Source organism: Monodon monoceros, unplaced genomic scaffold (genome assembly GCF_005190385.1).
Source record: "Monodon monoceros isolate NGI ecotype Baffin Bay Population unplaced genomic scaffold, NGI_Narwhal_1 Super_Scaffold_12, whole genome shotgun sequence".
Taxonomy (NCBI): domain Eukaryota; kingdom Metazoa; phylum Chordata; class Mammalia; order Artiodactyla; family Monodontidae; genus Monodon; species Monodon monoceros.
In genome coordinates, this window is record NW_021703768.1 from 110,343,045 (window position 1) to 110,356,731 (window position 13,687).

At 51.9% G+C, this 13,687-nt stretch overlaps 2 protein-coding genes across 2 annotated transcripts in view; one reads left to right on the forward strand and one right to left on the reverse strand.

Moving 5' to 3' along the window:
* The first annotated feature begins 494 nt into the window (after positions 1-494).
* On the forward strand, positions 495-2,567 carry IL13 (interleukin 13). Its single transcript, XM_029217724.1, has 4 exons — positions 495-665; positions 1,720-1,773; positions 2,008-2,112; positions 2,460-2,567. Exons 1-4 carry the CDS (start codon positions 495-497, stop codon positions 2,565-2,567), a joined length of 438 nt encoding a protein of 145 aa, XP_029073557.1.
* The window catches only part of KIF3A (kinesin family member 3A), a 106,611-nt gene continuing 95,407 nt past the window's right edge, over positions 2,484-13,687 (reverse strand). Inside the window, exons 20-22 of the transcript XR_003792756.1 lie at positions 13,558-13,622; positions 11,471-11,521; positions 2,484-2,519 (exon numbers count right to left, since the gene is read on the reverse strand). The gene's annotated coding sequence lies outside the window, so the exon portion shown is untranslated. The remainder of the gene's footprint in view (positions 2,520-11,470; positions 11,522-13,557; positions 13,623-13,687) is intronic.

Below are 13,687 nucleotides of genomic sequence, written 5' to 3' on the forward strand. Positions count from 1 at the left end.
TTTTGTACCCAGAGCAAGTATTCTTTTGGTAATGTAACAGACCAGTTCACTGAAAAAAATAAAACCCCCAGATTCCCACATCTGATAGACTGTGGTCACAGCACTGTCTGCCCAGCATTTCTGGTGACCTAAAGGGATCTGAGGACAGGAGCTGGGTGGGCACCTAGGGTGGACAATGGGCAAAAGTGCTGGATTTCCAGCTGGCACGGTTGACAGCAGGCTGCCCTCAGGGCCCTCTCACCTACCCCACCAGTAAGCTCATCCAGATCTTGGAAACTGCCCCAGAACCCTCTCAGTAATAAGTCTACAAGAAATCAAATTCTTTCCTTTATGTGACGCTGGATTTTCCACAAAGTAAAATCAAGATGAGTAAAGATGTGGTTTGTAGATAGTGTCCGACAAAGCGGAGACCAGGGTGTGAGGCATCACCACTTGGGCCTATAAAAGCTGCCAGAAGAGGCCAAGGCCACAAGATACTCAGCTTAGGCCAGCCTATGCGACTGCTTCTCACGCTTCCTGTGGCTCTAGGCTCCATGGCGCTCTGGTTGACTGTGGTCATTGCTCTCACCTGCTTTGGTGGCCTCGCCTCCCTGGGCCCTGTGCCTCCCTCTACAGCCCTCAAGGAGCTCATTGAAGAGCTGGTCAATATCACCCAGAACCAGAAGGTGAGTGCCTGCTGGCCAAGGTCCCAGCTCTGGGGGTGCAGGGGTGGGGGACTCTCAGGAAGGGTACTGGTCATGGACTGGGCCATGAAGCCTGGGCCTGGTCCTAAGATGCCTGTAGGTCAGGAAGAAGCCCCCAAGGACTAGGAGATGAGCCTGGCCATGGGGGAGGGGAGCCAGGTTGGGGTGGGGGATGCAGTAATATGGGCGGACCCAAGAAGGAATGTGGCAGAGCCCCCAGAGATGACCTGCTCCCCTGGCCTGGCCCTGCCTGCCATGGCCAGCTCCTACTCAGCCGTTTCTGAACAGAGGAGACCAGAGAAGGGCTGGCACCCTCCTAGAACTATTTGGCATTTGCCAATTGGCTTTGAATGTGATAATGGGGCCGTTATTCACAGCATCTTAGTTAAGCCCATTCTTATGGAAGAATCCATCAGTAGAGGCAGCTCCTCTCCCCATTGGTGACGACCCACACTTTCTGAGCACTAATAATGTACCAGGCCCACTGCCGGGGCTTTACATCTCATTTCATCGCTGCCAACCACCTTAAGAGACAGGTACGATACCCCATTTTACTAAGTGTCAGTGAGGTTAACTGACGAAAGTCAGATTAAACCAGTATTGGACGACACCAGAGGGCCCATGCTCCGAACTGCGGTATCCCCAATTCAGAAGGTGGGCTGTTTACACACTAGACCCACTCGGCCTCCCATCTGATTGGCCTGGTCACCCCCTCCCTCACCCGACACTGCCCTGGACCTTCCCTGCAGGCCCCTGACTGACTGGCCTGTGTCATCTGTCCTCCTGCCCTGGCTATGGCAAGCTTTGCACAAGGCTTGTCCCTTACTGGCTGTGTTACTCAGTTTTTCTCTCTCAGCTCCAAGACCCTGTACAATGGGTCTCCCCTGCTGTGCAGAGCAGGAACTGAAGCTCAGGAACACTGAAGGTCCCAGGCCTGCCCCTGCTATATGGGAATGCCTGTGGGGACTTGGCCTGGGCTGGCTGGGCAGGTCTGGGACCCTGCCAGCACTCAGCTCACTGTCCTCTGCTCCCTCAGGCACCCCTGTGCAATGGCAGCATGGTGTGGAGTGTCAACCTGACAGCCAACATGGTGAGGACCCCTGGGCACTGGGGGGAGGTGGCTGAGGCTGCAGCCCTCTGCTTGTCTTTTCTGAGCCTTGCTCACACGGCTGGCGGTTCCAGGCAGGCTTCAAGAGCCAATCTCCACCCCTCATCATCTGGGCTCCCCACCACCCAGACCCACCTCCACAGGCCTCCCAGCCCCCTCCCTCCTGCAAACTCACTGAATGTGCTGCCTGACCCCCCGGCGTTTTTGTCCCCACAGTACTGTTCAGCCCTGGAAGCCCTGATCAACGTCTCCAACTGCAGTGCCATCCAAAGGACCCAGAGGATGCTGAGCGCACTCTGTCTTCACAAGCCCTCAGCTGCGGTAAGGCCCCCCTGCCCACCCCGACCCTGCACCCACTTCTGCCAGGCCTGGGCTCACCCTGGGAGCTTCAGGGGAAGCTGGCTGAGCATCTGAGGCATGTGTCCACAAAGGGGTGGGCCCACTGTGGAAGCAGGGACGTGCCTTTGGGATTTCCAAGTCGTGGCCTGAGGGCTCCTGACTCCTACCTGAGCTTCAGTTCCACATCTGTAAAATGTGGGTAATAACAGTACTCACCTCATGGGGGCTTTTGTGGGGATTGAACCAGCCGGTCCCTGGAAAGCCCCTGGTAGATGCTGATCGTCCTGGTTCTGGCGTTCCACTAACATGCTGGCCTCTTTGCCCTGCAGCAGGTTTCCAGCGAGCACATCCGAGACACCAAAATTGAAGTGGCCCACTTCTTAAAAGACCTGCTCAAACATTCAAGGATCATTTTTCACTACGGAAAATTCAGCTGAAGCATGAAGAGCTAGCATTATTATTTGCAGAGGCAGACCCTGACCATCTAAGTTGCAGATTTATTTTTCTTTCAGATGTCAGAAATTTCTTGGGGAGACTGGAGGAGGGTTAGGGAGGGGGGTAAGGTTTCCTTAGCTTAGACCTGAGCCTGTGCTGCCTGCCTTGAGCCCAGCCAATCCCACCTGCCCTGTGCCTTGGTGCCCGGGGCTCCGGGCTCCGAGCTGGGTGGACAAGGATGGACATTGCCCCACTTGACCTCCCCCTCCTCAGAACAAACTAGCGTTACAATGGGTGCCACCCTCGTCAGACAGCCAGTGGAAGAGCCACCTGCTTTACACCGGGGCAACTGAGGCAGAGAGCAGCCCAGGCACATTTCTTCTTGGTCTTATTTATTATTGTGTGTTATTTAAACAAGTGTTTTTCTCTGTACTGGGGATAGGGAGGGACTGTTACTGCCAGAACTTGGAGCCAAGGGCCTGGAGACTTGGGGCTCCAGCACTAAAGCAGCGAGCATTAGGAATCCCTGGCAATAAGTACTGTATGCAAACTTCTGCTACCTCACTGGGGTCCCGGGGCCGAGGCAGGGGACAGGTCAGAGGGCCAGAGTAGCCACTGTTGTCTGACGGCCAGCAGTCAGCCCTCAGCCGAGTAATTTATTGTTTTTCCTTGTATTTAAAGTTAAGTATTAAAATATGTTATCAAAGAGTTAATAATATATAGGAGAGCAGCCTAGAACACTGCATATGGTGTGGATTGTGGGGAGGGGTCATTGGATAAGTTGTTTCATTGACTTTGTCAAGCTGGAAGCCAGAAATAAAGATGGTGACAAGAGACCTGATGGTGTTTGCCTTTTATGTTGGCCTTTGGGCGCGGGCCTGTGTTCTGAAGACTCTGAGGAGTGTTTGGGAGGCAGGGCAGTCGGAGGGGGGCCTAGGATGGAGCGGAGGGGGAGTGAAGTACAAGACCTGGGCTGAAAAAAAGCAAGCCAGTGCCTGGGGAGAGGGGACCTGGCCAGGAGGAGTTCCCCACCACCACCTGCAGGGAGGTGGAAGAAGCATGGGCCAGGGTGTCGGGGTTCAAGGGAGGTGTCTGGAGCAGGTAGAGAACTCAGAAGTGGTCTCATGACCACAGCCCTGGATGAGTGGCCAGCCTGTGTCTGGCACCACCCACACACCTGCTGGTGTCGCCCATATGAAGCTCAGGGAAGAGAAGGTGGCTTGCCCAAGGTCCCACAGCTGGTATGGAGCAAAGCCAGGATTTGAACCCCAAACTCACTCCAACTCCAAAGCTCACACACTTAACCACCTTGCCTCCCTCTGTCCAAATGCCATCTGGCCTGAATGCACGACCTTTGTAATACTGTCACCAGCCTGTGTGGGCACCTCCCCTGACGGGGAGCTCACTACTCGCTCTCTAGGTACAGCCCATTCAATGTCTGGACACCTCTCATCACAAGAGAATGCACACTCGCCACCTCTGTGAACAAAGACGCACCAATGACTTGTGGCCCCTGGACCGTGGAGTGACTGGGGTGGAGAGCCAAGGTCACAGGGCCCTGATCAGACTGCTCCTTTCCAAGCAGGTGTTTTTGCTTCTCCTTCAGTCAAGGCCAGCACGTGGAAGGCAGAGAGCAGCAAGCCTCAGCAAGCCACAGCTAATGGGCACACCCATCAGCCACGGTTTACACTGTGAATATTCGGAAGGACTGGATGCCTCTTGCAATGGGTGGCGGGTCATCAGAGACCAGCCTCAAATGCTGAGTGGGAGGCAGGCACCCTCCCTGGGGAAGCCCAGAGCCCTGTGGGAACATCTATAGTAATGCTCACAAGTCAGTGGAGGCAGCCACTCAGGAGCAGTGAGAGCTCATGCCGTGTGTGATTCAGGCAGCAGAGGCCATGGCAGGACCTGTCCAGGGTGCAGATGACTGCAGCAGACTGCTCCAGGGACCACTCTCAAATGGAGTGAACCCCTCATTTCCACCCAGGCAGATGTGAGGGAAGAAGCCACAGTCAACTGTGCAGGGATCTGGGGATGCTCAGCCCAGGGAGGGAAGACCTGGGAGGAGGCACAGGAGCTGAGTGTCCCATGCGCTGTCCAGCGTGGGAAGTGACGGTCTCAGAACCTGTTAAGTCCCACTACATTTGCTGAGGACTGCCTGAGGCCTGCAGTGCACCAGCTGCCTGGGCTAGTGGTGACCAAGACACCACATGCACTCAAAGTTTAGCAGCAGAAAGAAGTCTTTAAACAGTGGGGTCTGGAAAAGGGTGCTCTACCCTGGGAGGGTGGGTAGCTCAAATGTCAGGGGTGAGGGTAGGAGTGAGATCTCCGCTATCCTCCTCCATCCAGAGATTCGAGGATTTTAAGGTCAGAAGAATATTTATGGAAGATTGATTTTTCTTCTTCTTTAACACAAAACTTAGCTATCCATTCTCTGGTAACATCACCTTTGACCCATGTTCTCTCTGCCCAAGCAGGGCATTGGCCTGTCTGTCCAAAAGGAAGATGGAAAGGGTTCCGGTGAAATTCCCTGTGAATTTCTCAAGAACAAAGACTGGAATTGAGGTTGGCGTGGGCGAGGACCCCTTAGGATTTCCCAAGCCATAGTCAGGAGGGCCCTGCTGCTAGGGGCACAGTGCCGACAGTGCCACCTGGACCCCACCACTAGGGGTCTGCAGCGCACCACATCCTCAGCCACCCGCAGCTCCTTGCCTGCGCCTCCGCCTCACCCGAGACTGTCCCCAGAGAGCAGCCTGTGGTCACGAGGGCGTGTGCAGTGAGCCGGAGGGGGCTGGGGGCCTTCCAGGGATGACAGATCTCACAGAGCCACAGAACCAAGCCGCTGTTGCTGGCAGTGGGAAAGGGGGCCAGTCAGGAATGAGAGATAAGGAAGAGAGAGGAAAAAAAAGGTATGTGTCAGCTCTTGTGGCTGGGAACACCACCACCTGGGGACTGACCCTCCGGGTATATGCTGGAAGTTTTCTCTAGCCATGTGGTCTCACTTCTTTCATGCACAAGGAAAACCCCAAACAGGGCCCAGGGAGAAGGGGCGTCAGGAAGAAACAGAAGGCTTGGTGAGTGGGAGGGAGATGCTGGTCATGGGGCCCAGGGTGGGGAGCCCCTTGGCACACCGGGAACCCCAGGCCTAGGAGGTTTCACCGGAAGAGGGGCTGGGGCTCAAGTGAGAAGTGAGACACACACTCAGGTTTCCAGTGAACTTGGCGCCAAACACCTCTGTTTGCCGCTCAGATGAGGTGTCAGAAAACACCCCAAGTCACCTCAGGGGTTTCTCTGAGGCTGGTCGTCTGAACTGCTCAGGACCCAGGAGGACAAGGGCCTGCATCTTGTTTCCTTGTGACCGAGCAGCTTGAAGGCTGGGGTTTATCGAATGCATCAGCTTATCGCTTTTTCGTTACGATCAATGGGGCAGTGCCTTCTGCTTATGATCTTAATTTAGCTGGTCAGTTTGAACAAACTCAAATCCTGCTCCTCCCTTGAGCTGACTCCCCTCTAAGGGAGTCTTAGAAGACCCAGACGAGTCTAGGCTGACCATGTCCAGACGGGGCAGCCTGGCCTGGGACACACAGGCCAGGCACCCAGCCTTTCCAGAGGTCCAAGCCGGTGTCAGAACTGGTGGCTGTATCACCCCTCCCACACATGTTGCCCACTCCTACTCTGAAAAATAAAAGTCACAAAGCCTCATTATCTTCACTCATTTCTCGGCTCCACCCAAAAGCAACAGAGCACAGGGTTTGCAACAAACTTTCCCAGATCAACTGATTTCTCAGCAGCAAGGGAGGGCCCCATGACGAAGCCATTTGAAATCCCAGAAGCGGTTTTCTACTTACAACCTCACTTTCTGTTGCGCTCTCTCCCTTCCCCTCCTGAGTGCCTTCTCTTGTGGAAAGTGATTCTCTCAAAGCGTCGTTCAGAAACACCCCCAGCCCACGTGCTGCCTGGGCAGATGCTGCTGTGTGGTCGCAAGTGACGCAGACGCCATAATTAAATATAGCAACTCTCGTCAGCTCCGCTCTCTGCATCACTTGGACAAGCGTGGGGCCCAAGGCTCTTCCTGAAACCCACAAAGGTGGGAAGGCCTGAGCTGGCTGTGGCAACCCCTATAGACCCAAGCTGATGGCCTCTGGTGGACCAGAGGGGCCTAGGCCAGAAGGAGCCATCTCACTAGAAAAGCAGTTTCTCACTCATTGTCTTCTCTTTCTTCTAATCACTGTCTTCCCACATTTTCTATGAATAATGAGCATACATTCATTTCCCACTGGGGGACAAAGACAAATTTAATTAAAAAAAATAAAGCAACAGAACATGGAATTGACGCCTGGTCCGTGAGGCAGGAGGGAGCTGATCAAGACTGGGGTTGGGAAGGGCCAGCAGCGCACCTGGGAGGCACAAGCCCAGGACCCCTCATCTCAGGTCTAACTGCGCCCTGGGATCAGCTGTCTCAGGAGAGGAGGTGGGCCTTTGTAGGGGCCTGGGACACAGGAGGTCCTGTACTATTCCTCTCATGGGTTGGACCTCCTTGGGCCAATCAGATCCTGTGTTTCTGAAGAGAGAAGAAGACGTTCCATTCTTGGGGGTCTTTACCTTGCCTGACCTGCCTGGAGGTGGGGACAGGGGGATCAGAGGGGGAGGAGATGGGAGAGGGTGGGCCGCCAGCCCAGCTCTGAAGCTGAAGAGACATGGATGCCCTGCGGATAGATGGACAGCTCCTGCAGACTCCTCAGCCAGCTTCCCTCTCTTCCAGGATAAGAAGCTACTTTACCATCTGCTTGGCAAAGCCCGAGTCCACAGCCGTGCCTTTCTCAGCTCCCTCCTTCCCTTGTCCCCTCGTCTCCGTGTCGGCGGTCCTCCCTGCATCTATGCCCAGAATCCTATTCTCCCTGCCTTCTACAGGGGCTTGGGGCAAGGACTTCAGGGTCCAAACCACCCTGGCTTCAAGTCCCAGCTGTCCCCTTGACTTCCCCTGTTGTGACTCAGGCAGAGTCTCAGCTGCCCCTCTGTGAAATGGAGCTCCATGCATTCATACAACAAGGATCTCCTGAGGCCTTTATTAGGTGCCAGACACTGTTCTAGGTGTTGGGGACACATGGTGAAAAAAACAAGATTACTTCTAGTGGGGGGGCAGGATGCACAAACAAGAGAATGCAGGGTGTGCAGGGGGCGGTGAGCGCTGCAGAGGGCAACGGAGCACTCGGGGGCAGGTAGAGGCTGCTGCCATGTTGTGACAGGAGGTCAGAGAAGTCCCCCTGGTGAGACAGGATAGAACCAAGACCTGGATGAAATGGGAGGAGCAGGGAGAAAGCTGTTCACACAACAGAGGGAAACGTCCAGGAAGAGGGGACAGCGAGTGTCAAAGTCTTAGCAATAGCAAGCACTCGTGTGGCTGAGCAGAGGACGGGCAGGACTGGGCTTTGCTCCAGCTCTAGGTGTGATGGAGCGACACTGGCTGCTGTGTGAAGAGCAGACTGTGGACACAAGGATGGGGCGGAATGACTAGTCAGGAGGCTCCTGTGGAAACCCAGGTGGGAAATGACAGTGGATGTGGCAGTGGAGGGTGGGATGTGGTCAGATTCAGGAGATATCTGGGTCATCTACATAATATACACTTATTTGTATACATTATTTACATCAACATTATATATGATATATAATCATTGTAAATACATGTATATTATATAATACATAAATATAAATGCTAAACATATATTTAATTTTTCTACCCACATAAGTCTTAGTAACTCCCAGGTATCCATTGCCCAACTTCAACAGTTAGCAACTCATCTCTGCCCCATCTGCCCTGCTTCCGAGCAGGGCTGCAGTCTGAAGGCAGAGGCTTTGGCGGCAGATTGGCTGTGGGGCACAGGAGGTCTGCACCATGGTGTGAGCACCCTGAAGGATGGAGCTGCCATTTACAGAGCTGAGGAAGCCTGTGCTCAAGAATGTCCCATTTAAAAAATAACTATTGATCGTGTGTGGTCCCCCACCACTCGCAACTAGCACCCCAACATAGCTGGCCTTCCGAAATGCATCTACACCACTGTTTCCATTTCGTGAGCCTACTGCGCACCAGAAGCCACCTCAGTGATGTCGCCGACTTTCTCCCACCACTAAATCCAGCAGAAGCCCTTCTGCCCCTACCTCGCCGGACCCCGAGGAACATGTGACGCTGCTGACCACTCACTTGTCCTCGGAGGCTCACGCCTGGGCTCCCTCTCAGGCTCTTGGCTGCCTGCCTCCTCTCCTTCCTTCTGTGTTTCCAGTGCCGCAGTCATTTCCTGTTCCCTCTCTTCCCTCGCCCTCCCATCCAGGACCACACTGTTCCCTTGGCTTCCCCTCGTCCTCTGTCTACAACACAGACCCTCCTCAGCTCAGAGCTGCAGGCGCCTCAGTTCATGCTCCACCCCCACCAACCTCCTTCCCTCCTTAAAGGCCATCTCTGTGAATGGCGGTTCCCCAAGCCACAAACCTGGGGTCCTCTTCCTCACCCCCATATTCAGCCAACTCTAAGTGCTACTAATAATAATAATGATGATGATGATAACGATGATAATGGTGATAATGATAGTTGGCATTTATGGGCTTCCTACATGGCAGGCACACCAAACACTTTATATGTGTTACCTCCGATCATCTTCCCACACCCCTATTATTAGCCTAATTTGACACAGAAGCCTGGACAGGGTCACCCTTTTCCCAGTCACCAAGAAAGTAAGTGGCAGAGCTGGGATTCAGAACCGCCAGGTCCCACTGACTCCAGGTCCCTCTACTGCTGCTAAGTAACACTAGACCCACAGCACTGACCGCCTTACCTTCCACACCAGCGCCCTCCTTCACAGGACGGCCGCAGTGTTCTAACTGGTTCCCTTCCCAGGCCCACTGGCTTTCTTTGGTTCCTCGGGGAGCTCCCCCCTTTAGGCCTCCCCCTGCTGCCCCCCTGCCCTAGCCCCGCCCCCCCCCCCCCGCCAGTCCCCGACCTATTCCAATCTCTGCTAAGTATCACTCCCTTGGAGGAGTATTACTTTTTTCATGAAGAAGCCCATGAGGAGTCGGAAAGGGCTCTGCTGGGTGTTGTCTGGCTCAGCTGACAGAAGAGAAGCAGGGCTCAGGGAGTCTCTGACTGACCCAGCCAGGGCCCAGCAGTCTTCAACTTCCCTCTGCGCTTTAGTGCCGCCCCACCTGCTTCGCCATCCTGGCCCATGACTCCCGCAGGCTGGGAGAGGCTCCTTCACCTCTGTCCTCATGTGGCTGGGTGCTGGCTGCCGTCCCTGACATGCAGGCCCCCACCTTCCTGGCCTCTGAACACCCAGCCACATGCACAGCTGCCATGGTGTCGCCCTGCAGGAAGGGTGGGGACCTTCTGGTCACTCCTGACAGTCTGGAGAGTTTATCCTTTTTTCCCTGGCCTCATCCAACCATTGAAACAAAGCAAAAAAGAAGTTGTATTCTGCTTCTGAGCTATGGATCCCAAATTATATTCCTTTTCTGACTCACATCTTTGCCCCAGAACCCCAAGCCCAGGCTTTGGCCCTCAGCAAAGGCTCAAAAAACAACTGTTCAACACGTAGATAGCTTTTCTACTGCCTCCCACGCATGCTGGGATTCTGCTGACCTCTCCTCCTCTCCAGCTCCACCTCAAACCTCAAGGCTTTGAGAGGTATGCTCTGCACCCCAGACTCTTGTCCCATGTGGCTGCACTTGCAAGGCTACTCCCGTTTTAACTTGAACATTTCCTTAAAAAAGGACTATGCACCATTTTACTCCAAGTAATAGTTAATAGGGATTTGAAGTCTCTAGTTATCCTGGAAGGAAGGCTGCCCTTTCTTATTAATTCCCCCCCATTTGCGTAGTGAAGAAAAAACTTACCCCAGCAAAAAACACAAATAATCCAATTTTAAAATGGGCCAAGAACTTGTATAGAGATTTTTCCAAAGACGATATACAAATGGCCAACGAATTCATGAAAAAGTACTCGACATCACTAATCATCAGGGAAATGGAAATCAAAACCACAGTGAGCCATCCCCTCACACCTGCCAGGATAACTATCATCAAAAAGACAAGACTGTTGGCAAGGGTGTGGAGAAAAGGGGACCCTCATGCACTGTTGGTGGGAATGTAGATTGGTGCAGCCACTGTGGAGAACAGTTATGGAGCTTCCTCAAAAAATTAAAAGATAGAACTACCATACAAACCAGCAATTTCACTTCCAGGAATACACCCAAAGGAAACAAAACCACTAACTCAAAGAGATATCTGCACTCCCATGTTCATAGCAGCCTTATTTACAATAGCCAAGACATGGAAACATCCTAAGTGTCCATCATGGATAAATGGATAAAAAACTTGTGGTATATGTGCAATGGAATATTATTCAGCCATAAAAAAGGAAATCCTGCCATTTGTGACAACGTAGAACCTGAAGTGAAAACTCAGATAGACAAATACTGTATAATCTCACATATGAATCTAAAAAAACAAAACTCATAGAAAAAGGGATCAGATTTGCAGTTACCAAAGGTGGGGGGTGGAAGGAGGGGGAACTGGATGAAGGCAGTCAAAAGGTACAAACTTCCAGTTGTAAATAAGAACAGGGGATGTAACATACAGCATGGTGACTGTAGCTAACACTGCAGTGTGGTGTATTTGAAAGTTGTTGAGAGAGTAAATCCTAAGAGTTCTCATCACAAGGAAAAACATTCTTTTCTTTTTTTTTTTGTATCTGTATGAGATGATGGATGTTAACTGAACTTATGGTAATCATTTCACGATATATAAGATAAATCATTATGCTGTACACCTTAAACATACAGTGCTGTATGTCAGTTACATCTCAATAAAACTGGGGGAAAAAAGAAAGAGCTATTAAAAAAAAAAAGAATTAACTTACCCAGAGAGGTCTGATCTTTGTCCTGGCTCTTGGGAGGTAACCTCCAAACCCCTTGAACAAAGAATTTGACAGGTCTTTGTCACCAGTTCCTGGGAGGTAGCCCCTAAATCCTTGGGATTTTCCAAGTTATAGGAGTATCTTTGCTATTTGTGGCAGGACCTAATAGTTTATGCTAAGGAGGCCACTCAAGGTGGACTGGCCACACCATTAAGCTGTTGTGATATCAGCCCGACCTCCAGGGAGGGGGCTGGAGGATGAGGTCAATCAAGTGGCCAAGGATTCAATCAGTTATGCCTACTGAATGACACCCCAGTAAAACTGGACACCAAAGCTCCGATGAGCTGTCCTGGTTGGCATGCTCTGTGTGTAGTCACACATCAAGGTGCTGGGGAAGCGACATGTTGTGACTCCAGGGAGAAAAGACAGAGGAGGCTTCATGCCTGGGACCCTCCCAGACCTCACCCTCTGCGTCTCTTCTTTTGGCTGGGTCTGATTTGTATCCTTTTGCTGTAATAAAACTATAACCTTAGTTAGGTATAGTGTTTCCCTGAGTTCCGTGACTCATTCTAGCAAATTATTGAACCTGAGAGGATAGTGGGAACTTAAACTGGTAGCCAGTTGGCCAGAAGTGAAGGTGGACTGGGGACTCCCAAATTTTCAGCCAGTGTATGAAATGAGGGCAGTCTTGTGGAGGCTTGGCCCAACTCCACACAGTTGGTATCAGAAGTCACTGCACTGAGTCCGGCAAATCCCCTGCACAGTCCCAATGGAAGGATCCTAAGTATGGTCCAAGGACCATTTTTTTTTTTTTTTTGCGGTACGCGGGCCTCTCACTGTTGTGGCCTCTCCCGTTGCGGAGCACAGGCTCCGGATGCGCAGGCTCAGCGGCCATGGCTCACGGGCCCAGCCGCTCCACGGCATGTGGGATCTTCCCGGACCGGGGCATGAACCCGTGTCCCCTGCATCGGCAGGCGGACTCTCAACCACTGCGCCACCAGGGAAGCCCCCAAGGACCTTTTTGATACAACCATCCAGATCCTTTCTTTCACGGAGTACAAATCACTGCAATAAGAGCCAAAACGCAGGAACGACCTTAGCAGTCATCTTTTCTGTGTGACCTTCCAGAGGAAATCAGTAGGGAGAGGAAGGTCAGAAACCAAGAGAAGGGAAGTGGAGAGGAAAGAGAAGGAGAGGCTCAGGGAGGAATAAGCAGTCGCGTTTTGGGGCGCAGGCATCTGAGTGAACAATGGGGGCGTGCAGCGCGTCACCAGGTCCATAGAGATTAGACTGAAGCACAAGGGCAAGTGGTGGCACCTTGATCAGGACAACTGATTGGTAAATCTGTGAAATTATGGCTCTTTTCCCCTAATTAGCTGAGGTTGTATTTAAATTCCATTTTCAAAGTGGTCATTCCTTTTTTTTAAAATTACTTTTATCTTTTATTTATTTATTTTGCCACACGGCACGTGGGATCATAGTTCCCTGACCAGGGATCGAACCCTCGCCCCCTGCAGTGGAAGTGCTGAGTCTTAACCACTGGACCGCCAGGGGAAGTCCCTCAAAGTGGTCATTCCTGAAAACTCAGGATAGGCATACTTTGCCTAGAGCCTCCTTATTGTTAAAGACCTATGGACCTGATGTGACCCTAACTAAGCCCCACCTCATATTACAAGTCCTTGGCCAAAATCCTAAATTTGGAAGAACAGCATGCCTGAGTGCTAGGACAGGAGAGAATCTGTGCCTATTACTTTCCTTCTACCCAGAGAAAGAACCCCAGATCAGCTTTTCCACAAAAGGAGAGTTTCCCAGATGCCACCCATACTTGGAAGAAGCCAGGTTGAAATACTAATCAAGTCAAACTTTCTTGATATTACTCTATCTTTCCCCAGGAGGGCTGCACTGAAACAAATTCGGACACCTGTGGCCTCCTCCTTCTATGCAGAGCAAAAAGCCAGCAGCAACCCCAAGCTGATAAGACTAACCTAAAGAGCAAATTATGGTGTAATTTCCTATGCTGATACTTTGTAGTCAATTTTAAAAAAAAGGTTTCATTTTCCTACTGGTCTGATTTCACAGGAACATTTTACCTGTTTTTGTGAGGCATTTTTTCTCCTGGAAGAGAGGCGCTGATTGGTCCCACATGACTGACAACCTAGTGTAATGAAAATTTCCAATGTAAACTTATTTTCCCTCAGTTTCAGCAATTTTAAATCTATA

Excerpts from the sequence above, each read along its gene's own strand:
- IL13 (XM_029217724.1), top strand. The coding sequence starts at position 495 with ATGCGACTGCTTCTCACGCTTCCTGTGGCTCTAGGCTCCATGGCGCTC. Across the intron at positions 666-1,719 it reads ATATCACCCAGAACCAGAAG|GCACCCCTGTGCAATGGCAG; the intron begins GTGAGTGCCTGC and ends CTGCTCCCTCAG. Across the intron at positions 1,774-2,007 it reads TCAACCTGACAGCCAACATG|TACTGTTCAGCCCTGGAAGC; the intron begins GTGAGGACCCCT and ends TTGTCCCCACAG.